The sequence below is a fragment of the Glandiceps talaboti genome, chromosome 7 (assembly GCF_964340395.1).
Source record: "Glandiceps talaboti chromosome 7, keGlaTala1.1, whole genome shotgun sequence".
NCBI classification, from domain to species: Eukaryota; Metazoa; Hemichordata; class Enteropneusta; family Spengelidae; genus Glandiceps; species Glandiceps talaboti.
Window position 1 is genome coordinate 9,699,714 of NC_135555.1, and position 23,232 is coordinate 9,722,945.

The 23,232-nt window shown below is 34.0% G+C and overlaps 1 protein-coding gene across 1 annotated transcript in view; it reads right to left on the minus strand.

Annotated features, from left to right (window-relative positions):
• Positions 1-5,634: 5,634 nt before the first annotated feature.
• The window catches only part of LOC144437682 (palmitoyltransferase ZDHHC3-like), a 62,772-nt gene continuing 45,174 nt past the window's right edge, over positions 5,635-23,232 (minus strand). The window contains exons 4-8 of the mRNA XM_078126686.1: positions 17,481-17,626; positions 11,151-11,226; positions 7,711-7,792; positions 6,924-7,054; positions 5,635-5,909 (exon numbers count right to left, since the gene is read on the minus strand). Of these exons, the coding sequence (XP_077982812.1) occupies positions 5,745-5,909; positions 6,924-7,054; positions 7,711-7,792; positions 11,151-11,226; positions 17,481-17,626 (600 nt within the window). The 3' untranslated portion in view covers positions 5,635-5,744. The remainder of the gene's footprint in view (positions 5,910-6,923; positions 7,055-7,710; positions 7,793-11,150; positions 11,227-17,480; positions 17,627-23,232) is intronic.

The window sequence follows — 23,232 nt, forward strand, 5'->3', positions numbered from 1 at the left end:
ACAACATATTACTGGATTCAAGTCATATATTAGTTCAATATATAAAGTAGAAAAACGAATAACATCCTCTAGGAATGTACTTGGTAAACACATCAATAAATGATGCCCACCTATTACCTGTTTTGACATATGTAGGTGTTTCTGGTCGTCTGTATTAGTCTTGTGGTTTGTTTGTTTGTACTTTGTTTTGTCATGTACTACTTTTTCCTTCTTGTAAAATAAAGAAAAAACAGAAAAAAAACAACAACAACCTTAGCCTCTCCAAAGGGACAAAACAGATGTGCTACAAGCCTAAACTCACTTAATATAGGCAAGGAAGCATCACCCAACATGGTATACTACATGATATCAATACTCTACAGAGAACATCTTTAAAGATAGACTCAGTAATAATAAATATGACTAAATTATTCTCAATATCTAAAAAAATAATTAAACAATCACATGAAATAGTTAGAAGAGAGCTTTGAAAGACTTTCGGTGTAAACATGATTAAATAAACTTACAACAGCTATGAATCTGATTGTGCGATAATCAAAACATAAACATGTAAACAAACAATCTGTACTCCAGTAAATATCTGGTACAAATATGTATTTTTTTATTCAAAGACAACTGATTGATATAAATCAAAACAATATGTACAAATCATAGTTGACTACTATCTCATTGAATCAGATGATTACAAAATTGATGACATTTTCTAGACATCTAAATTACACATTAATCCGACTACACACATCCATGAGATTGCCTTACTAGATACCTCAATTACCTGGCTGGGTTGGTTGGACAACCTGGTAAGTGTTTTCTCAACAGCTGTGAACTCAATATGATCAATTTTATTATTTTTTGCCTCATTATCTGAAACTGTTAAAATCAGCATGAAATTAGCATATTACCTTTGACCTTTCAAGGTTATAATAATAATGTTTATTCACCAGTATAATAAAAATTAACCTTAAAATAAATACATATACAGAATACATGGCATAAGGGATCAAGAAATAGCAAAGCTAGTCAAGCTTGTATCCCTTTGGTGACTAACAAACATACTAGTACTTGTAGGTGTATATATTTGTACATACAGTAGGTCACATTTTAGTGTGAATCAACTAGATCACATCAGAGTAAACCTAACACAGTCAACATAATAAATAGAAATTGACATTCAACCAATCAGCTTGTACACATGGTATCTATGAAATGTACTGAGTTTGAATTACTGAGTTCACAGGCTTTGTGGAGAGGACAGTTGCCATATCAACCATCCTGTCTACTACAACAGAGAGGCTATATTACTAGGGGTAGTCAACTCAAAATCTCCTCTGACCCCGTTCAAAGATTTCATAATTTTCAAGTTATAGCTCACATGACTACCTAGTGATTTGGATGTTGCTATATACCTATCTATACTAGAAATAACCAGGCTGATTTAGTCTGTAAGGTACGCCGTGACAGGGCGCCCTCACACATCGGTCAAGGTGAGAGGAGGGCAGAACGACACAATGTGTAATTCAGTCTAACAAACTATCATCATTGAGATTAGACCATCAGTCCTTCAAAAGTATAATGTAGAACATAAAAACTGACGATTCTGGAATTTAAAAGAATTAAAAAATCTAAAAAGTAATTTAGTTACAGACTCACATTCTCTACTTCATTTCTACTAAAATCCCAGACTCTATAAAACAGAATTCTTATGGTGGTCTGAGATGAAATCATTACTTGGGGGAAATATACAACTCAAAATCCAACACTCAAAAGTAATATTGCAATGAATACAATGTATGGAAAATCAAATCTCTCCTCCTCAATCTCACATGATTTGAGTCAATTCAATGTAGACTCGTGGAGGTGGTCAATAGTTTGTTGTCTTGAGGAAATAATTTTGGAATTTTACTCCTGAAAGTTTATCATTTTGCAGTTTGGAAAGGGTAGACTTTAAAATGAAGGAATTTATTGTCAAAATTGTGTACTTTGACATGAAATTAAAAGGAAGTGAAATTTAAATGAATTTGAATAGGGCGTTTATTTGATTTCAGATTGCATCTACAGGGATACTGTTTAGCTGTCTCTTATCTATCTATCTATCTAGTGGTATGTATGTATGTATGTATGTATGTATGTATGAGTGTGTGTGTGTGCATGTGTGTCTAAGTCTGTATGTATGTATGTATGTATGTATGTATGTATGTATGTATGTGTGTGTGTGTGCATGTGTGTATGTGTGTGTGTGTCTGTCTATGTATGTATGTATGTACGTACGTACGTACGTACGTACGTACGTATGTATGTCTACATGTCTGTCTCTGATTAAATGTATTCATCTATTGGGCTAAACCTACTAGTAAGTATATTGTTGAAGTATTAAACAACATTAGCAATCCAGAAACTGGATGTCAGGGGGAGGGGGGGGGGCACATTTGGTGATTGTCATTTACAAATGTGAACATACATTACCATGGAGTTTTCTGTGAAAACTATCGTGAAGTCTAACTGTGTATGATATATATAAAACCAAGACATTACAGATAAAAGTGTTATTTTACTAGAAGAAAGGAAGAAATTATATGAATGAAGAACTAATTAAATATGTATATACAAATGTCACTTTCTACACTTATCGCTATCAGTTTAAAGGCACAGTTGCTGGAACTATTTGCCAATATTGGTAAAGTTCTTCTTTTATGCAGCAATGGTTCGCTCTATCTCTGTATACCACAATAACTATCGATGGAAACTTTTTTACTCGATAAGAATTTTGATCAAAGATCTGAGATCAAGAACCAACAGGTGACTGAATGAGCAAAAGAAACTCTTGATGCCAATTTGTTGTATTGAAATGAGTTATTGACTGGTAAAATAATACATACAAAGGTTGAATTTCTTTTTCCAGTGACCTTCACATTCTCACAAAGGAGGAATTATTTTTCTGTTCCTTTTCACGGAGTGTGCTCTACCATAAAGTTATCATACAGTTTTATGATGTACAATTTCATTCATTTATTTGGCAAAAAAATAGATTTATAATTGCAGCTATTGAACCTTTCATATTGTTATCAAAGTTTCACAGACACTGCAAAAACAGACATTCATCTTTGTCGACTCTACAAAATCTGAACTGAATATACTACATTCGCAACTATCAGTTGACAGGTTTTCTTAGTATGACAAAAGCCTGGAATCCATGCCTTTTCTACAGAATATCAATTTCATTTCACAGTTTTGTTCATAAATCACAGGTATTGCACAAGATTTTTGCTGACTAGAAAAACAAAGTGCTATCAGAGTTAGAGAAAAGACAGTAAACTTGTGCTGTACATGATATAGTAATATATGTACTCTGTGTTCACAAGTAGTAGGTTGAATTTCTAAGCTGTAACAGTAAAGTTACCATAACCCATCAAATCTCTAAATCCAGAATCATATGCATGGATCTGTAATGACCCTGCTGCACTTTAGTACAATACAACAGCATGGATTACAGGTTAGTTTGACAAAATTCTTTATTTTCCTTTTCACTTAAATTTGAGTTCTACTTTCTACACTACAAAAGCTGATATAATATAAAGTTGTCAAAATGTCTACATGCAACTAAAAATCATGAGAAAATTTTGATAAAATTTACAGATTATCAATTTTTTTGTAAATGTATATATACAGGATTTTACGATTAAAAAATAATTCTGATAAAGTCAAAAGCAAATTGTTAAAAAGCCATAATAATAACTACAATATTGTCAAAGGACTAAAATGTTGCATTTGTACTTTTCAGGTAATACGTTGACTAGCAATCGACCATATTTCAGTTACTGAAGTTGTAGCCATTTTGCACATAATAATCACAAGAGGGCGCCCCAGATTTGGCAAAGTGAGGGCCAAAATTTAGACATGGCAGCTGATTGTATGGCAATGCACAAAGCTGTGTACAAAATGTGTACTGCATTACAGTAGTGGTTAGGTGTGTTTTGATTACGGATAGTTGTAAGTAAAACAGTATAGCCAAAACAATATGGAAAATGAGAAATAACTTCCTCTGTTGTCTTTACACTGCAATGACTATTATTGCTCACCACTTCTGGTCCCAAAGTGGTCTATGAACAGCACTCCTAGTGGCCAAACCATGAAATCTTTTAATCTCTGATAACCAAAATATGGCATATTGCTATGTTGAATTAATAAAGCAAACTTTTTAGATATTGAGTAATGCATTGATCTGAATGAAAATAAGTTAACTTGGGTGCTGAACCAACATGTAGTATCTGAGCAAAATCCTGACAAATTGTAAATTACATCTGAAATTTCAATATGTATCGAAATGGAAATGCATTCTGATTGGTGGCAATTGATGATGGAATCTCCCAATACAGTGCTTGATTCTTTAGGCTTCCATTCCAAAATGATGCTGGTTTTTACTGGTATGAGAGGAGCTTTCTGACTGGTCAATGGGCTAAATACACTGAAATAATCTCAGTGTCTTCACGGTTTAAAATAAAGTCAGAAATGTTATGAGCAACCTTTTAATAATCCAAGATTACTAAGTTAGGGATACCTCCCTCTAGATAAGTCATCTAGGGATATCTTCCTCTTGATGGCTAAGCTAGGGATACCTTCTTCTTGATGGCTAAGCTAGGGATACCTTCTTCTTGGTAGCTAAGCTAGGGCCTTGTCTGTGACTAGGGATACCTCCCTTAAGATTCTGATAGCTATTAAAGTGAGGGATACCTCCTTCTAGACAGCTCATCTATGGATGGCTCATCTAGCCTTCTTCTTGATGGCTAAGTTAGGGATACCTCCATCTTGATGACTAGACTAACTCTTTGCTGTAAATTCGCTAGTGAAAAAATCATAACTGCACGTGGAGTTAATTACCAGGAGAAGTGACTGTGATTATCTACCGCAACCGACATACAGTATTCCTGACGATATTAGATTGTACCTGCATGCTAATACAGCAATTCTGTTTTGAAAGATTCAGTGTATTGTGGTTGCAGAGTGGATGTTGCAACGGAAGAAGAATTGCGATTCAATTCATTGCCTTCCCTTATTGGCCATCAAAATATTAATATATCGGTAGGTGCATTTCTTTATGGCTATCAGCAGGAAATGGGTACACAAATGGCTCAACTCTTTGAATTTGAAACTGTGGAAGTAACAGTAGAAGAAATATCAAAGAAATGAAAGAAGTTTTTGAAAAAGTTTTGAAAAAGTTAAAAAAAAATTTGCCGTAGAAGTGCACATTGTCACAGTTCAGCTTGTTTGCAATATACCCTGAAGGCAAACACTATCCTAATTTCAATTTCCATCTCATTCCAATATTTATGTATTCATGAGGTCAGTATGATTATATCAAAATGTAAAATGCAATAATAAGCATCGTTCTTTTCAAATCAATTTTATACTTTCTACCAAACTATGAGCATGAAGTGAGGTGATCATCATATAATCAATCCTTTTATAAACATTAACAGAAGTCAAACATAAGCAAATTTTAAAAGGTTACAAAACAACAAATTATGGAATACTTATATCGTTTACTTATTGACATTTTTACAAATCTCACAGATACCTAAATCAATCCCTTGACTTCCATAATTTTGAGGGAAAAAATACGAAAGTCTAAAATTACAATTATTGAAAGTAATCACGTTTATAATATATCACTATCAAACTACTTTCAAAAATACAATTCTTAAAATATTTGGAGTTTGTTGGTAATTGTCGGCTGGTTGCCAGGTTGGCTATACAATGTATTGGTATGGTGTGACTTTTCCACTGTGGAAGTTAGGTGTTGAGAAAGGTGAGAACCATCCCATTGAGAATTTACTTCCAAAGGTAGCCTTCAGAGCTAACCAAGTCGACTTCTTGTTCCAGGTTGGCTGTTCTCTCTTTAGCTGTTCAATACCCTGAAAAGCAAAGAGGTCAAAGGTTATAAATTGGCGGCCATGTTGGAGTGGGAGTAAACTTTGGCATGAGAAAAAATCAGCTGTCTGATGGAGCTACGGAAAAAGTTGATCCAGAACTAATTAATGATCCTATATAATCCGTATGGCACCACTGATACGATATCACTAATGTGACAATGTAGGACTGAATACCTGGCCTTTAATGTCGACATGTATTTCATTGGCTTATAGTTTCTATCCTCTGTTTCTCTAGAAGTACATTATTTGTGATAAGTGCATGCAAGTTACAGCAAAATTATCATACATTTTACGACAACAAAATTTACAATGCTCAGACAATTTCCTGCACATGTTGACAGACACTACCACAAAGGTTCATAATCACTATTAACAACATTCTTTAACCAAAATTGTCTGCAAACATGTATATCACTGTTGTCAGGTGTCCATAACTCTTTACAGAACATCTAGATACACCATATGTAAAGATTAGGGAGTATACAGGAGTATAGCGCCACCAACGACTGTATCTTATAGTCCACTTAACCTATGACAGACGAATATGACTGTGGCACCCTTAGTATCGACAAGATTATCCACAAACTAAAACTATTATCATATGGTATGTGTAATAGGTTGAATAAACATGGTGCCATGGCGATGTAGATGTAATTCTTGTTTATTCAAGTAGTGTAAACACTGGAAGTATCTGGAAATATACACTGGAAGTCGGCGAAATAAACACTGCATAGGTCTTGAAACAGAGAGAATAAGTGTAATCATATCAATGTCGGATAGATTAATATCAACATAATTGTTTTTAGTTTGTTTCTGTGTTAGCTTGTCAAAAGTAATTTCATCACAGTAGTAATAATCAATCAATCAATCAATCAATCAATCAATCAATCAATCAATCAATCAATCAATCACAGACTTCGTGTAGCATCAAAATCCAATATGATGTAATATTCTATGGTAGTAGTAGACCAATGTAAAGGTTAGGATACAACTTACTGTTTCATCCGTACATATAGCGTGTAGTTGAGTACCACACATGATGGTTGTAAAAAGGGCAAAGAGAACTCCTTCAAAAATGAGGAATATGAGAAGAATTACAGTTGCTGGTGGAGAATACCGACTGCAATCTGAAATCAAAGACAATGACATTTGAAACTCCTTCTCTTTCATATTGTTGTCTATGTTGATACACCTCGTGTCTACTCTCCACATGGGCTAAAAATTATCCCGTAATTAATTCCCTGTTCATAGTAGTCTGAAAGATATGACATGTTGTGGCATGCTGTATCAGTTATCTCCTAGTCCAAGTGGTGAATGTTATTATCGTATGTACTGCTGTGTGTGTGTGGTTAACATCAAAGACATAATAAATCAAATACTAGGACACTTTCTAATACCAAAGATAATTGACACAACTGTGGATTCTTAATGTCGATAAAAGCTGTCTCTCATCTACTATAACAGAGCAAACACTACACTTAGCTTGCTGTTGCTGTAAATACATTATTCACCTTGTTTTGCAACATCAGCATGTCCTTGTCATTTTTGTTATCAAATACCCATTACCAGAATTTCCTTCATGTCAAAAAAACCCCTTACAGATAGATCTATCGATCACTATCAATAACTCATTATTTTATTGTGTTATGACATATATGTTGTAATTTGACAGAAAACTTCTATTGTTGAAGTATCAATGGTCTCATCACCATGGTAACAGCTGCTCAATAACATAGCAACCCCTCCAGAGTAAAAAAACAGAGAGAAGTATTACACAACTTACTGCTCCACTGTGAATTGATACAGGATACAAAATGGATTATCCCTAAAATTAGACCATATACAGAGATGAGGGCTATATACATCTGGAAAAATAAACATGGATACATGGAAATGTTAGACAGTACACTGAAGCCATTGAAAACAAGTATGACAAGTCTTCGACATTCAAATACATAGCCCCCAACACTAACATGGTGTTAAAGTGGTGTCTATATAAAAATGTGGTTATACAATTCACTGGCAAAATTGTTACATCACACTGTCTGCATAATTGTCTACTCTGATTTAAAGTGGCCATATGGATGAGAATTTGGTATTTATTTTGGATTTTTATTTGATAAAACAGCTTCACTAAGTTTTTCTACTTGAAAAAATAATGTGAAATAACATATACCAAGTCTATGTTCACAACTCAATAAACGGCAAAACATTAAACAACGTGTAAAATGTTTGTTATTGTATGTACAATAACAAACTTTTTGCACTTTTTGCATCTTTTTGCAATGTATTGAGTTATGAACATGGACTTGGTATATGTTATTTCACATTATTTTTTCAAGTAGAAAAACTTAGTGAAGCTGTTTTATCAAATAAAAATCCAAAATAAATACCAAATCCTCATCCATATGGCCACTTTAAGTGTCTTTGGTCACATGTTTAAATCTGGACTAGTTGTAACTCGATTATTATTATTTTGATCAGACAACAAAAAGACATTCAGTTGTATATCGATAATTAGACTTTTTACATGTTAATTAGAGGTCTATTTATCTATAAGTGGTACAGTAATAAGTTCAAATCATGATTCATTGTGGCACTGATTTTTGAGTGTGGACAACAAGTGTAATATTGCACCACACTGTGTACAGCTGCATAAATATGTCTCTATGAACAGGTGATTCAGTACTGTGCAGGGTATACAATATTAGAGTTATTATGTCTAATTAAAAATTATAATTATTATAATAACATAAATGAAGAGAGTCATTTGGGGAGAGTTTGAATTTGAAGCCCCATTTTTGTCACCTTCCGATATTATTTGTGCATCAAGCTGATAATCGGCAATAGTATTTGTTGCTAAAGTCAAGGTTAGACACTGCAGTTTGGGCCTGGTTGAAGCCAAAAAAGGTGATGCCCTTTCACTGACTTTTTGCAGCCTTAACATATAGGTATCAGCTTCCTCTGTGACGGCGAAGAGGGTGTGAAGTCTTCCAACGAATCTTTTGACATTATCAGACACTTGCTGAGATTTTGTGCGAAAGTAAAATAGACCACTTCATCTTTAGATATAAAATATGGTAAACTGTAAAAACTGATACTAATACATCACCAGAGCGGGAAAGAGACGCACTAAAGGGCACCCCAATTATACCCAAGCAGTTGGGCCTCATTGATAAGGATCATTTCCACCTCCTAAATCAGTCACAATCATGTACAATTGGAAATTAAACAGACATTTTTATTGTCATTGAATTACACACATCGTCATTATGACAATTCACAAAGGAGACTTGAGCAAAAAGAAAATCCAAACACTCAAATCAAATCACACCAAAGTAGGACTTTTGTAATCTTAGTATTTCCATGGAATGAGATTTTCTCAAAATAGAATCTCACCATCTGTTTCACATTAAGGAGTTTATCTTATTTTTCACTGAAGATTCAGGCAAGTTGATTCATGCATTTCTACGACCAGCAGTTTTCTTTTTTAGACAAGGAATAATTCTGTCATCTCCTTCGACAATGTGTCTTGATAAGAACATTACCAGCTACTGTTACTAGTCAAACTTGCTATACAGATGGACGATTGGTTACAAGCATGCATACAAACAGTAGTAACGTTTGTTTTGTAAGACATGGAATGATTCTGTCATCTCTTCTACAATGTATTGATAAAAACATAAATGGTTTCTGAGTACAGTCATGTACATTAGACAACCATGGCTAGTTCTATACAGATAACATTGTATTATGGTGTGTGTGTGTGTGTTTATGTGAGTGTGTATTGCTTTAAGAATACTTGATCAGCCTGTTATGTTAATGGCAGTGACTGTGATGTCATCTTCTCAGCTTGTTATACTAATATTATCCCTTCAAACTGAGTTAGCCAAACCCCCAAGAGCTGATACCACAAAACCTGTATGTTTAAATTTACATATTAAGTACATGTGCACTTCATGTGTTTATGTTCATCACAATTACACAATGTTCATTTACATAATGACTCCATTTGAATAATCAAAAAGTCTGACGAATGTAATCACTCCCCACTGTGACCAATCAGCTTAAGGGAATATTTTCAAATCACAATACCCACTTGATATAGGATAGTATTACAAGCTGATAAGACAACAGCTACTGCAGCCACAGTCAGGGCCACAAACAAGCTATTCATTCATTTGATGGATTGTTGTAATTGTGTAGTGTTGCTGGATAATAGCACAGATAACACTGCTACACAAAAAGTGTCCAGTAATGGCCATGATGGCATTAAATATTCCTTTTTCACTTAGGAAGATAAGTATGAAAATAAGCCAGTAGTTGTATATATGTGGTTTAATTATGTTTTGAGTGTGAAGAAGGTCAACAAACTCATTAAAGTACATCATGATATGATCAAGCAGTGCAAAGGAAATGATGAATGAGAAGATATTGTCAACAAGGACAAACTGATACAAAATTTTTACCAACTGGTTTTTGTTTTGTATTTGTCCTGTTGCAAACAAAAACCTGCTTTTCTTCAAACATTATATTGTTAAGAAAAAGTAAAATCCACCGAGGTGTAAAACTAGTCAACAATTCTATTTATTAATTCAATTCAAATTTCTTGAAAAAAAACAACACTGAGGAGTGAAACTAGTTGTAGATCCAAGCCATGTTCATACAATTTAATGACTGGTTCTAATATAGTATTCAGCTTATTTCAATGTTAGTCTGTTCTCTAAGTGGCTTAGGCAGGGGTATAGAGGAAATGTTTTCAGATGGTTGAAAATATTATAAAGTGTTAGAATAGTGGAAAGACTTGCATGACATTCAGTATCACCACTCCATGCTACTTCGTACACAAGTACAGTACTCGGGCAACATCGTTTGTCTGTTTCCCTTTAGTCTCAGTAACCCAGACCTCCCAAGCGAGATCTCGTCTGGGTGGTAACTTTTAGAAGAGCCCCCAGCATTGGGAGTCTGGGTAACATGGACTAGTTTCCCTTGGGTCTGGGGTTACCCTAGCAGTGTTGGAGTGACCTACAGTCATGGCAGTCCCTTGAGGAAAGGGTTAAAATAGTGTTTTTTGGTTGTTTTTGACAGTACATGACAGCAACAGAATTTCATTTCTAAGATTACAATTTCAGCAATACCTTGTATTGGACTAGAACTATCAAATGATTTAAAGATAAAATTTATACACAGCTGACAGCATGTAAATAGGTACTGTACACTTACCGTAAATAGTACAAAATATTTCTGGTTACTTTCGCCAACACAATTGTTTACCCATGGACAATGATGATCCATTTTCCTGTTAAGAAACAGAAAAAAAAATTAAAACATCAGTTTTATGTAAATGACAGCACCTCATACAGAATGAGTGAGTACAAGTAACAGCAAAATACAATATATATTTTGATAAAATGTAAATATATATGCCACTGATCCAAATTTGTGAACAGTCATATGGCCTTACTATCAATGTACATGCATTACAATGCACAAATGTTTAAATATGTAAATTTCCTCATTGGCATGCAAAATGTGCATATCAAATATATGCAAATTAACTATGCATATCAAATATATGCAAATTAAGTCATCTATTTGCAAGTCATGGCATAATAACTTCAGTAAATCAATGCATATGAAAACAATGCTTGGTCAACATTTACATGTACACATACATTTTCTGAAGTCGTCACTTAAAGAAGCCTGAAAAATGGAAATCATTCTGACTTGCACCGTGTAAAATCTTCTGATTGTAAAAGCATGTCTAAATTTCAGTTTGATTATTGTTATATAATACCACATGTATAGACCTCCAAAAAATTCACACATTTTCTTGTACATATGTATAGATATAAATTAACAAATAGCACCAGTTATAGAATTACTCATGTGGGTGACTTAAATACAACACTGTATTTCATAATCATACAGTCATGTACACACATGTATATTCACTGCACTTTCGGAGGACATACTATGTACAGTTATGTACAAACATGTACTACACTCCCAGAAGACACTGACTTCCTATGAAAAGGCACTCTAGTCTGTACTCTCTCTTACACAAGCACTATAATTTGACAAATTTCCGTATGGCAATTAGAATCCCTTCTACTACTGGGAAACCTACTTTTTCATCTAACCCATCTTTTTTTCACAGATTTCACTTTCTAAAATTAAACCTTATAAAACTTCTTTCAATTTCTTCATCAGACTTTCCCTTCATCTCTTCCTCATAAAATATTTTGTGAGAGCACCAGGGTATATAATGAAAACACACAATGTCATTTCCTTTCTGATGAAATTTCCCATCATTATTCGTAGCCCATGGTTACAGAGGGTACTGAACTCTAGGTGCTCCCACTTACGGTATATGTCTGTAATAATGTGTTATTATAGCACACCACAGGCAGGATTACTAAACAGTGATATTAACTTTGAACAGTAGGGACTCCGACGACTGCAATGAATTGTTCTACAATGCCATACCTAAATAACCCAAATTATTTCAAATGAGGGATTAAAGTGTGGCTGTAACTATCATAAATACATTTAGGATACCTTAAAACTTATTAACTTATCACAAGTCACACAATCAAACTTATTTACATATCTGAATCAAGACAGAATAATAAAAGTGGTTAAATATACATATCATATACTAATTCAAGGTGACATCTACTACATTTGTATTTCCAAATAACAAAAAGAAAATTGGGGTTCGTCAGGACTTGTTTTAGAGGAAATTTATTTTACTTGTGTTAATAAAGTATTTGGTGGCCATATTGAATTTTACAATGGTTTCTAGTAATTTAGATATCATTTTGACCTCTATTCAAAGAATTTATCTGGTGACCTCTGAGATTTTATACTTGATTTTAACTGAGAATAGGTTGGGGTTTTCTTCAACTAAGCGATAGCATAAAATTCTAAGGAGCATACGATTTCAATTGAACTTAAGCAAATATTATTATTTCTTCAAGTAAGTTTTCTCATCTTGACTAATTCAGCTATTGGTTTCGAGGCACAACTAAAAAAAATCAGGCTTCATATTTTCTTTAATATCTTACGCCTGCAGACAAACACAAAGATGTGAGCGAATTTCCTTAAATAGCAACTTATAGCTTAATTTCACGGTTGAATATACTCTAGTGTATCCCCAGGAGATTACACCGTTTGCTGGAATTGAAATTTGTCAGTGACAGATAAATCTCATGCATTTGATGGATATCCCGTCAGATTGCCGATCTTATGAACTATTGCAGTTTTCACTCTTACCTTTAATTGATACTTGTCAATTGTATGTAAAAATATTCCCTAGGCTACTGTTATTGACAAATTCTTGCCATCAATTGTCGAGTACTTAGTGCATTCATACAGACAGAATGAACCACACTCTGGCAGGTCAACAAACAACAGATATACAAAATGTACGTTGATGGTACAAAGTATAAAATACTAACTAATGAAATTTCTAGACAAAGAGTCAAAAAATGTCTTGGAAGCAAATTAATTTTTTTTTACAGACATCTCATCAGCATTGTCTGGTGTGTACTACAATGGGCTATCATCACATTTGGCCCTCTGATGATGCAAACGAGATGTAATTTATTAAACAAACGATCTGAATTAATGTCAAAGTGTCGACATCAAAATAGATATGTACTGACCAACTTCCACTCTGGTGCCCATATCACGTGAAATGGAATCTTAGAATAATATACCAAACTGTGGTGAACATTCTGTATTTCAGACTTCATGTTATTCTAAGCTACATCATCTCTCAACTTCATCTGGTTTTACTATGGACTACAACTGTTGCCACACAGGCACTAACAAATTGATACCCCAATTTGATCACGGGTGCTGTACTCTCAATTTCCTGTTTGCAGTCTGGAATGGCCTATTGGAGTAATAACACTTGGCACGGCATGTTGGAACTACAGAGATGTGTAGTACAAATGATGAATTGTAATACATGTTTCTCTATACTTCCAACATACACTATGCCAAGTGGTATTGATCCAATTCATTTGTTTGCATTCCCCATTGGCACTGAGTTTTGATTGTTACTGCTCGCATGTCAACAGTTGTATGAACTGAACAGACAACAAAAATCACCATATAACACTGATACATAACTAAAGGGTAAGCCTTTCGGGGCTATACAGCTTTTCTTTTATAGAAAATTTGCAGTTGTGTCCATAATAAGCTAACCAGTGACTGTATATCTTCATAATACAAAGAAAATGTCTGTTTTTCTTGCCAAGATGATCTTAGAAGTATTACAAACTGTATACAGCTAGATGGCTTTTGGTGAATATTGGAAATGATGCTGTCTAATATAGTCAAGCTTCCCTCGTTATAAAACAGGAACAGAGAAAATCAGACAGAGAGAGAGAGTTCATGCTAAATGTCAGTACATTTACTTCCATAATGGAAAGGTATAAAATCACTGCTGTTCAGCTTAAATCATGCCTTCAATCATTAACTTCATTTACAATGGTGTCAGATAGCAGGAGTTTATTCTTTGGTCACCTGGCATTTCTCATGTTACCAGTACATCTGATATGTCACTATTACAGATTATATTGTAGGAAGAAGCAGAAATGTCCTCCCAATAGTGATAGAATACAAGGATGAAGATCAATTTGCATAATAATTTGCATATGAGTAGAACAATGATATGCTTAGAATGATCTGCGTGACCAATGCATGTCTTCAATATTTGTAGCACACAATTACACTCAACACATGCACACTGTTGGGATCAGCCATTTCTCTTCACGCTAAAGTATGATATTTGCATTTAACGGGAAAATTACCAAAACTAAAGCAGAATAAAACCCCTTGGAAGCATGACTGAGTGGGTGGGTGGGTGGCAAGAACAGTGCTTGCACCAGCTTTCTGATTAGTGGGGTAAACACTGGGCAGATGATGTTTCTTATAAGAAATTTGGTACATTTTTGGTATATGGAATATGTAAGTTAACTATCACATGCAATAAATACATACTTAATTAATGCCGCCTGTCAGATACACAGGTAAATAATGGGATTATCTTCATAAATAGATTTACTGCTGGGTATTTGATTTTAAATCTGTTATGGTTTGTACGGTAAATCTTAGGGTTAAAGATTAAACAGTGGAAATGGAAAGATTTAGCAATAGAAACAGAAAATGTAACGTCTGCTCTCCAGGATTATATTAACAGACAAAAGTAAATATATTCATTACAGAATGCACACAAAGTCTGATGTAATGAATTTCAAATGACATCATGTACCAATGTAGCATGCAATGATGTGTGCCCCTTCTTCTGTTATTAGCACACATACATTATACATGACACCAGTGTCAGTATTGTTAGGACAAATTCTTAATCTACTCAACCCTAGATAAATAAACATTATGGGAGCAGCGCAATAGTTTGCATGCCCCTTCTCCTGTTTTTAGCATACATGTATATACATATACATTAGTCTAGCTGCTAGACCTCGGATGTTCTTCCAATACAATATGACACATGACCAAACATCGCTATTGAGGATCACGGTATTGTTAGGAAAAAATCTCAATCTACTCAACCCTAGATAAATAAACATTATGGGAGCAGTGCAATGGTTTGCATGCCCCTTCTACTGTTTTTAGCATATATACAATATACAAGTACTTCACTTCACTTCAGTCACAGTATTGTTAGGAAAAATACTTAACCCTAGATAAGTAAATGTGTTTTAAGATTATGCATGGACAGTGTCCTGAAACAAATGGAGCAAAGATGTTCAAATCTCTTTAAGATTTGTTGAATATAAATAAGGACCCTGGACACTTCAGAAGATTTGGAATCAATTTGAGTTTACTCATGAGGGTCTATACATGCTTTCAGTTCATTGCAGTGATTTAGCAGCCACAATCATTGAATCAGAGATTACCTTGGAAATACCCATTTTGACTGCACATTCATCTAGATTGAAATATATTATATAATAATGAAATCAGCAATTGTTCCACCACTAAATGTATCAATGCAATATATCTGTATCAGTGTTTTAGTTTTAAGTGTGGCAATCAGTAGGCATATTTGATCTGTCAGTCCCTCTGGTTTGTTACATGATTCCCACTACAATGATAACACAAAGTAAGGAAATCTAGCAAGATTTAACAGAATTTCCTCCCATGTTACCATGGCTATCAAACCCAAAAACCAATGATGATATAAAACATTTGGAAAATGTGTGAATACATCCAAATGACTACATTCAGTCAATTTTCAATACCTTGAACATAGTACCTCATTTCAAAGGATCAGAATAGAACAAGGGGATCAATTTATTTTCAAATGTGCCTATAGTAATGCCTGTGAAACAGATGTCTTGAGGGCATTGCTGACCACAAACTGAGTGATTGTTATTTTTATGATGCACCTACATGTAGGTGGTGGTCAAATTCTATATCACATATTAGCATGGAATTATAAATTTGAAAGCAATGTTCGTGTCTATCTGAAAATTTTTTGAAAGTTAAAAATACCACCTACTGTACGACGAAAAGAACTTAAAGAACTTATCAAAATAAAAACTTGTGTACATATTCACAAAAAGTGATGGAAATGTAAAGAAACTCAGCCAACCCCTGCTGTATGCATATGGAATGTGAAATGACAAACAGAGTACGTACATATCAAGTTGGAGCAGTAAAAATGTTATTATCAAATTAAAATTTTGACTTACAGTCAAAAAATGTCTTGGAAGCAAATCCCAACTTTTCGCTCATGTCTCGTCAGCATTGTCAGGGGTGTACTACAATGAGCTGCTTGGGATTTGCTTCCACAAAATGTTTTGACTCATTTGATACTATGCACCCAGAGTCCATGAACATTCATTCTCGTAGAAGTATTGTGTTAATCAAAACAAAAATAATCAAAAATTGGAACCTACAAATATCATAATTATACAAAAATTAAATTATCTCAGTTCTAACCTAAATACACACACGCAGCGTATCAAAATCCATAGTTGTCAGCTTTGGGAACCCAAAGTAACAGTGAAAAATCTAGTAGTAGTAAAATTTGTATAGCTTTCCGCATCTTATAGCACTCTTCAACTTCCACAGGTCAATGAGACCCATTGCGTCAACAGTACATTTATTCTCAAAAACCACTTTTCACCTACATGTACTTTAGCACACCTTCTAGTTAATGATACATGTACTACAAAATTAGTCTGTAAGGTGTAAACGCCATGATGGGTTGCCGTCAAGAGGCAGAGCGACACCTAACAGTCTACTACAAAATCAACTTTGTGAATACATGTAGGCCACAGTACTTCACTACAATCAAAGTATGTATGATGAACATTCTAAATCCATAATATAATCAAAGTGTGTACATGTACATTCTTGTATTAATTCACTACAACAAAAGATGTGTTCTGATATGCTATTAATGCTACTATGCCAATGACTTTAACATTTGTAACCTTTCTGCCTGTTTTTGGGGTGAACAACATCATCGATTCGATTAAAAATTTCCAGGATTTGCGAAACACATACCTTATACATCTTCTACAGACACTGCAGTGATGTGCTCTTACTGGTTTTATACTTATACACTTGGGACACTTGTAGACCACTTGTCCAACCTTCAAACCAAGACTAGCTATATTATCATTTGTAGCATTCCCTAAAGGCACTGCTCCCTGTAATGCAAAGAATACAAATTTACTTAGTAACGGCTACCAATTTGTAGTCTTGATAAATGTTTGTGTGTGTGTGTGTGTGTGTATCTGTATGTCTGTCTGTCTGTCTGTCTGTCTGTCTGTCTGTCTGTCTGTCTGTCTGTATGTATGTATGTATGTATGTATGTATGTATGTATGTATGTATGTATGTACATGTATGGATGTCCGTATGTATGTATGTATGTATGTATGTATGTATGTATGTATGTATGTATGTATGTATGTATGCAAAATTTGAAAAGTTCACTGACTGAATTCTGTAAAATTAATATATCACTGTGCACTATTACATGAATGATTGCATAGAAGCATTGCAGCTTACAATGTAGGTCTGAGCTTTGGTGAAAGAAATTTCTCCATTCTTAACTATGTATAATCTATCACATATAATTTCAGTCAAGCGTTTTCTAGAAATAATCTGTAAATGGCTAAGAAAGATCAATGGGTGTAATTTGAAATTGCAATGATCCAATACCTGACCCTGCAAAGTAACAAATCTTAGATAAAGATCAATTCATTCCTCTACCATTTAATGGTTCTGGCTCTTTTAGGAGACAACTGATTTCCCACAGGACAATTTTTGCACACAAACATGAAACTGATCAATATCAATATAATAGAATGACCGATATCTTTCTGTATACCTATTACATAGTCTGAAAGTTTAAAAGGGTACTCTGTAAGAGTACATATAGACTGATCAATGCAGCATAAACAACTCTCCATCAAAGCCATAGTTCCCAACATTTCAACTTACCGTAAAGTAGACTGACATAACATAAATTACATATGCACACATCTTCCCATCCATCCACCAAATCCTATATAATCACCACACACGCACACACACTCTCTCTCTCTCTCTCTCTCTCTCTCTCTCTCTCTCTCTCTCTCTCTCTCTCTCTCTCCCACTCTCTCTCCCACTCACTCTCTCTCTCTCTCTCTCTCTCTCTCTCTCTCTCTCCCACTCACTCTCTCTCTCTCTCTCTCTCTCTCTCTCTCTCTCTCTCTCTCTCTCTCTCTCTCTCTCTCTCTCTCTTATACAAAATGTTCATACATACATACATACATACATACATACGGTACATGCATACATACATACATACATACCTCCATACATGCATGCATGCATGCATACATACATACATACATACATACATACATACATACATACATACACCAACATGTCCACATTTGATGTAAGTTTTTCACTGACAGTAATGCAGGTTTTAAGATTACTGGAGTGTCTCGACCTCAATATACAGCAGTCAGTGTAGTTCATCTAAGCCATCAGAAATATAAAGGTTTAAACTATGTACTCCAATTTCATGTCGATTAAGAAGAAGGCTAACACATAAAACCCCATCAATTTAAAGTGTCAGTCACAATGAATCAATGATCCAAATACAACATTAATGAATTTGCCTCATTCCAATAAAGTAATGGAGAGAGTAAAACCAACATCTGGCAAACACTGTCATTTTCTTTGAAATTTGTGTTTATTTTGGATTTTCAATTACTTAAAAACAACTTTACTGTGATGTTTGAAAACTTGGAAAAAATTATGTGTAACAACAAAATCAATAGTATGTACAAAGGTTTCTATTGTACATACAAGAAGTGATTTATAAAACAAACTGGGTACTATATACACATGACATCATGACATTGATCACTTTTAATTACATGTTAACACAAGAAATCAAATTATTTACACATCGTGACTTTCAATATACGGGGAAGCAACAGATGTGATGGAGTGAACATGAACATATTACATCATGAATTACCAATAATGGATTTCAATTTGGGCTACTTTTGAATAAAAACAACACATTTTGCATATATTTCTATGATAACAACAATTTTGAATAGGGAACTTGCAATCCTGACTGAGCATGCTCAGACGCAAAGGACTACGGGATTACCTGTGGTTATCGTAATACCTAATCTGGAGCTACCGATAAAATAAACTCCCACAATGATCAGGGTGACTATGAATTGATTATTTGTGGTTGAAAACAATGTAACATTATTGTTTACAATACCATTTGATTAGTACTTATTAACACTTCCCATGATGCAACATTCAATATGGCGGGTTTGCAAGTTCCCTATTCCACTCACTTTGGTACATCAAGGAATATAAGAATGACAGAAACATAATTTCACATATCAGATATTGGGAAATCATGTAAAGTAATCCAGTTTATTGTGTTCAATAGGAGTTCTGTAGCTACAGTATGAATTAAATTGGCTGTGTATAACTCTGTAATCTCAATGAGTATCTCACACTTTCCTAATTCTAATTTGAATTTGTTGAGCTTTACAATACTGAATTCAACTGTACATGATGATGTCTGAGAGAGCTTACAGATTCATCAGCAGTGTTTCAGATTTCTAAATCAACTGAAAACACTTCAATTGTTGCCCTTGGAGTCTCATACTCAGTCATGACCATAAAAATCCAAGCTTTAAGATTTCCACATTGTAATTGAGATGGCTTCTTAGAGAGAACATTGAGGATTCAACTCCCTAGTGTTGAACCTAAGGTGCGTATGTCATTAAAAATTTAACATGTTGATTTTACAAAGCAATAGATTCAATTTTCTGGGACAGGATAACAGATTACATGTCCATGTAATCCCAGATGTGTATATCCAAGTGCGTGTACTCTTGAGGGTATACCATATACCCTGGAATAAACATAAATCTATGGACACCATATATTGTAGGCTGCACAAACTATATAAATTTTAATCAGACAGATTAAGATAAATGTTTTTAAACAATCGATAATTATATATTATTTGTGACACAATTTGAGTTTGTTCACTTGTAATTGCCATCATCATGCCTGGGAGACTAATTTCTAGTCTTGGAAATAAAGGGAAAACACATTTCGATACGTCATACCTCTTTTGATGGCACAATTGAGACACCTATTGAGTGTGAACACTAAGAATTCTAATCCCGAAGTGTTTAACAGCTAATGTACACACATCATTAAATCTTCAACACATTCATTCCACAAAGTGGACAATTCAATTTTTCTTGAGAGGATAGGATAACAGATTATCGGTACTATGTCTAAACAATCCCTGATGTGTACATAACAGTATACAGTTTGTGGACTTTCCTATGAGATAACTGAGATTATCAGGTCACAACCTTTTTATCTTTACCACATAGAACATAATCCAGAGTTATTAGTCGACAACACCAAACATTATTCACTGATGCAGTGACTGTTATATCACTCCGTTGACAATGTCATGGACTCTAGACCAAATCTTCAGACTATCAAATTATTGTTGATTTGATTTCTGCTGACTATTTCACCTCAAACAGTTACACTAACCAAAAATTTATGTGATCATTCACCATTGTATGTTGTTCTGAAAATAGCTCTGATCAACTTTGATTATGAATTCGGCAGGGTACATCTTATAAGATCGAACTCCTATCAGCATGGTGGCATGTATTTGAATATGAATACAAAGCATATGAATATAAAACAGTGCACAACCACAAGTTTGACAGTTTGCAGATGTCTAAGAAACGTGACAGGTTGTGCATGCAAATGTTATGAAACTATAAACAACTAATTTTAATACATCACAAGACCACTGTTTTCACTATTTTAAGCCATAAGTACAAATGTATTGGCTAATGTTCAGTGGAAGCGTTTTGCCAAAACCTTTTGAAATTGGCTAAGTCAGTTGCTAAATGTTTTAACTTGCTAACAAGAGTCCTGTTTTGTATGAATTCAGTCTGAGCTTATTTCAGTGCATTACCTCTCTGACAGTCTGTAGACATTAGAGTTTGCCTACCAAAACAGAGACATTCTCCGTAATTCTGAGAGATATATTGAGATTCAAAATGTCAAATTTTTATCCATAGAAAATCATTTTTTTAGTTCTAGATTGTCTGTCACCTATGCTGTAATACTTCAGTTTAAAACAATGGTGTGAAAATCAAGTTATCTTCAATGTATGGTGTCGTGAAATGTCAGAATTATTTTACATCTTCTTCAAGTCTTACATACTTGACTTCAGGACATGTATTATTCTCCATATTCTTATTTCATTCCGAAAAACTTGTGATGGCCCACAGCTCCTTACTAATCACGACACTGATTTATATTGACATAGCATCATATGTTACTAATATTTCCCCTGTTCTTCACATTATTATTATTCTTTGTGTTAAAAAAATGCGCTACACGTGCATCTCAGCATATTGTACAAAATCGATAAATTCAAAAGAAATTATGAAAAAAGTTGTGGTTTTCACATACGCATGTGCAGGCAGCATTTTACTACAACTGTTGATATTTGTTTGACACTTGTGCTTGAATATCTCTTGGACATTTTAGGATCATCAAAAAATATTAGCCTGAAACCTTCCACTATCACAATTTCACAAACAAAAGAACAGCTAAGAGCAAAATATTAGGAAGTCTCTAATTTCAGGGATCACTTTCTCTCTCTTTTCGCAAATGTGCAAGTGAACTTGTGTGAACTAACAAAATGGCTGTGAACCAGCATCATAATCAACGGCAGATGGAGTATGTATATGAAAATATGCCATCATTACCATTTGAACTATCCACATTATTACATGTGATTATATTATGCCAAAATGAATGACTTGCCTGTACAAATAGAACGGCATTTTTGAAACAAAACTCAAATCTACTTTCAAAATTACAAAATACATTTATATCAGAGATACATTTGCAGACACATCTCCTGCAATAATGACAATACATTCCAAAAAAGAAAGAAAAAACAAACAAAAAAAACCGCCTTTTTTTCCTCTTCATTTCTGATAAGGCAGACTGACAGCAGAACACAATTTTGTCTGGGGAAACACCACCTCAATAAAAGTCTACTAAGCAGATATACATTACCATGGCAACCGATATAGCAAAATGATTGATCTAAGTTCATGCTCTAATATATAAATTGTAAATCAATAATATGAGAATCATTTTCTACTGCGCTAGTTCTTCAATATCTCAGACTGTCCTTTAATTCAACTTGAAATTTCTGAAATACGAACATAGATATTATAAATTACAATGAAAATCATAAAATCTGAATACAATTTATTGAGCAAGATAATAAAATATCGCACTGTTGGATTTTTTGTTTATGTTTTGTTTCAGGTTTCGTGATTTTGATTGCATTAATTTTGTATATTTGTAGTACATGAACATTTCTCTACTCACAAAAATCAAAAAATGTTTGGAAGCGAATTCAAAATTTTTTATTGATATCTCATCAGCATTGCCAGGAGTATACTAAAATGGGCTGGACAAATTTGGGATTTGCTTTCAAAACATTGTTTGCGAGCAGAAATTTTCTTTTGATGCTATGAATCCAAATCCATGAACATTCATTCTAGCATATATTTGTATATGTACAATTTCTAAACATCTACACAGTAGCATACCACAATATAATGATCCTGACCATTCCGTTTTGAAGTTTTGACGATGCTTAGACTATATTTACATCAAAACAGGTAACAATTACACAGTTTCATCTACATTGAAATA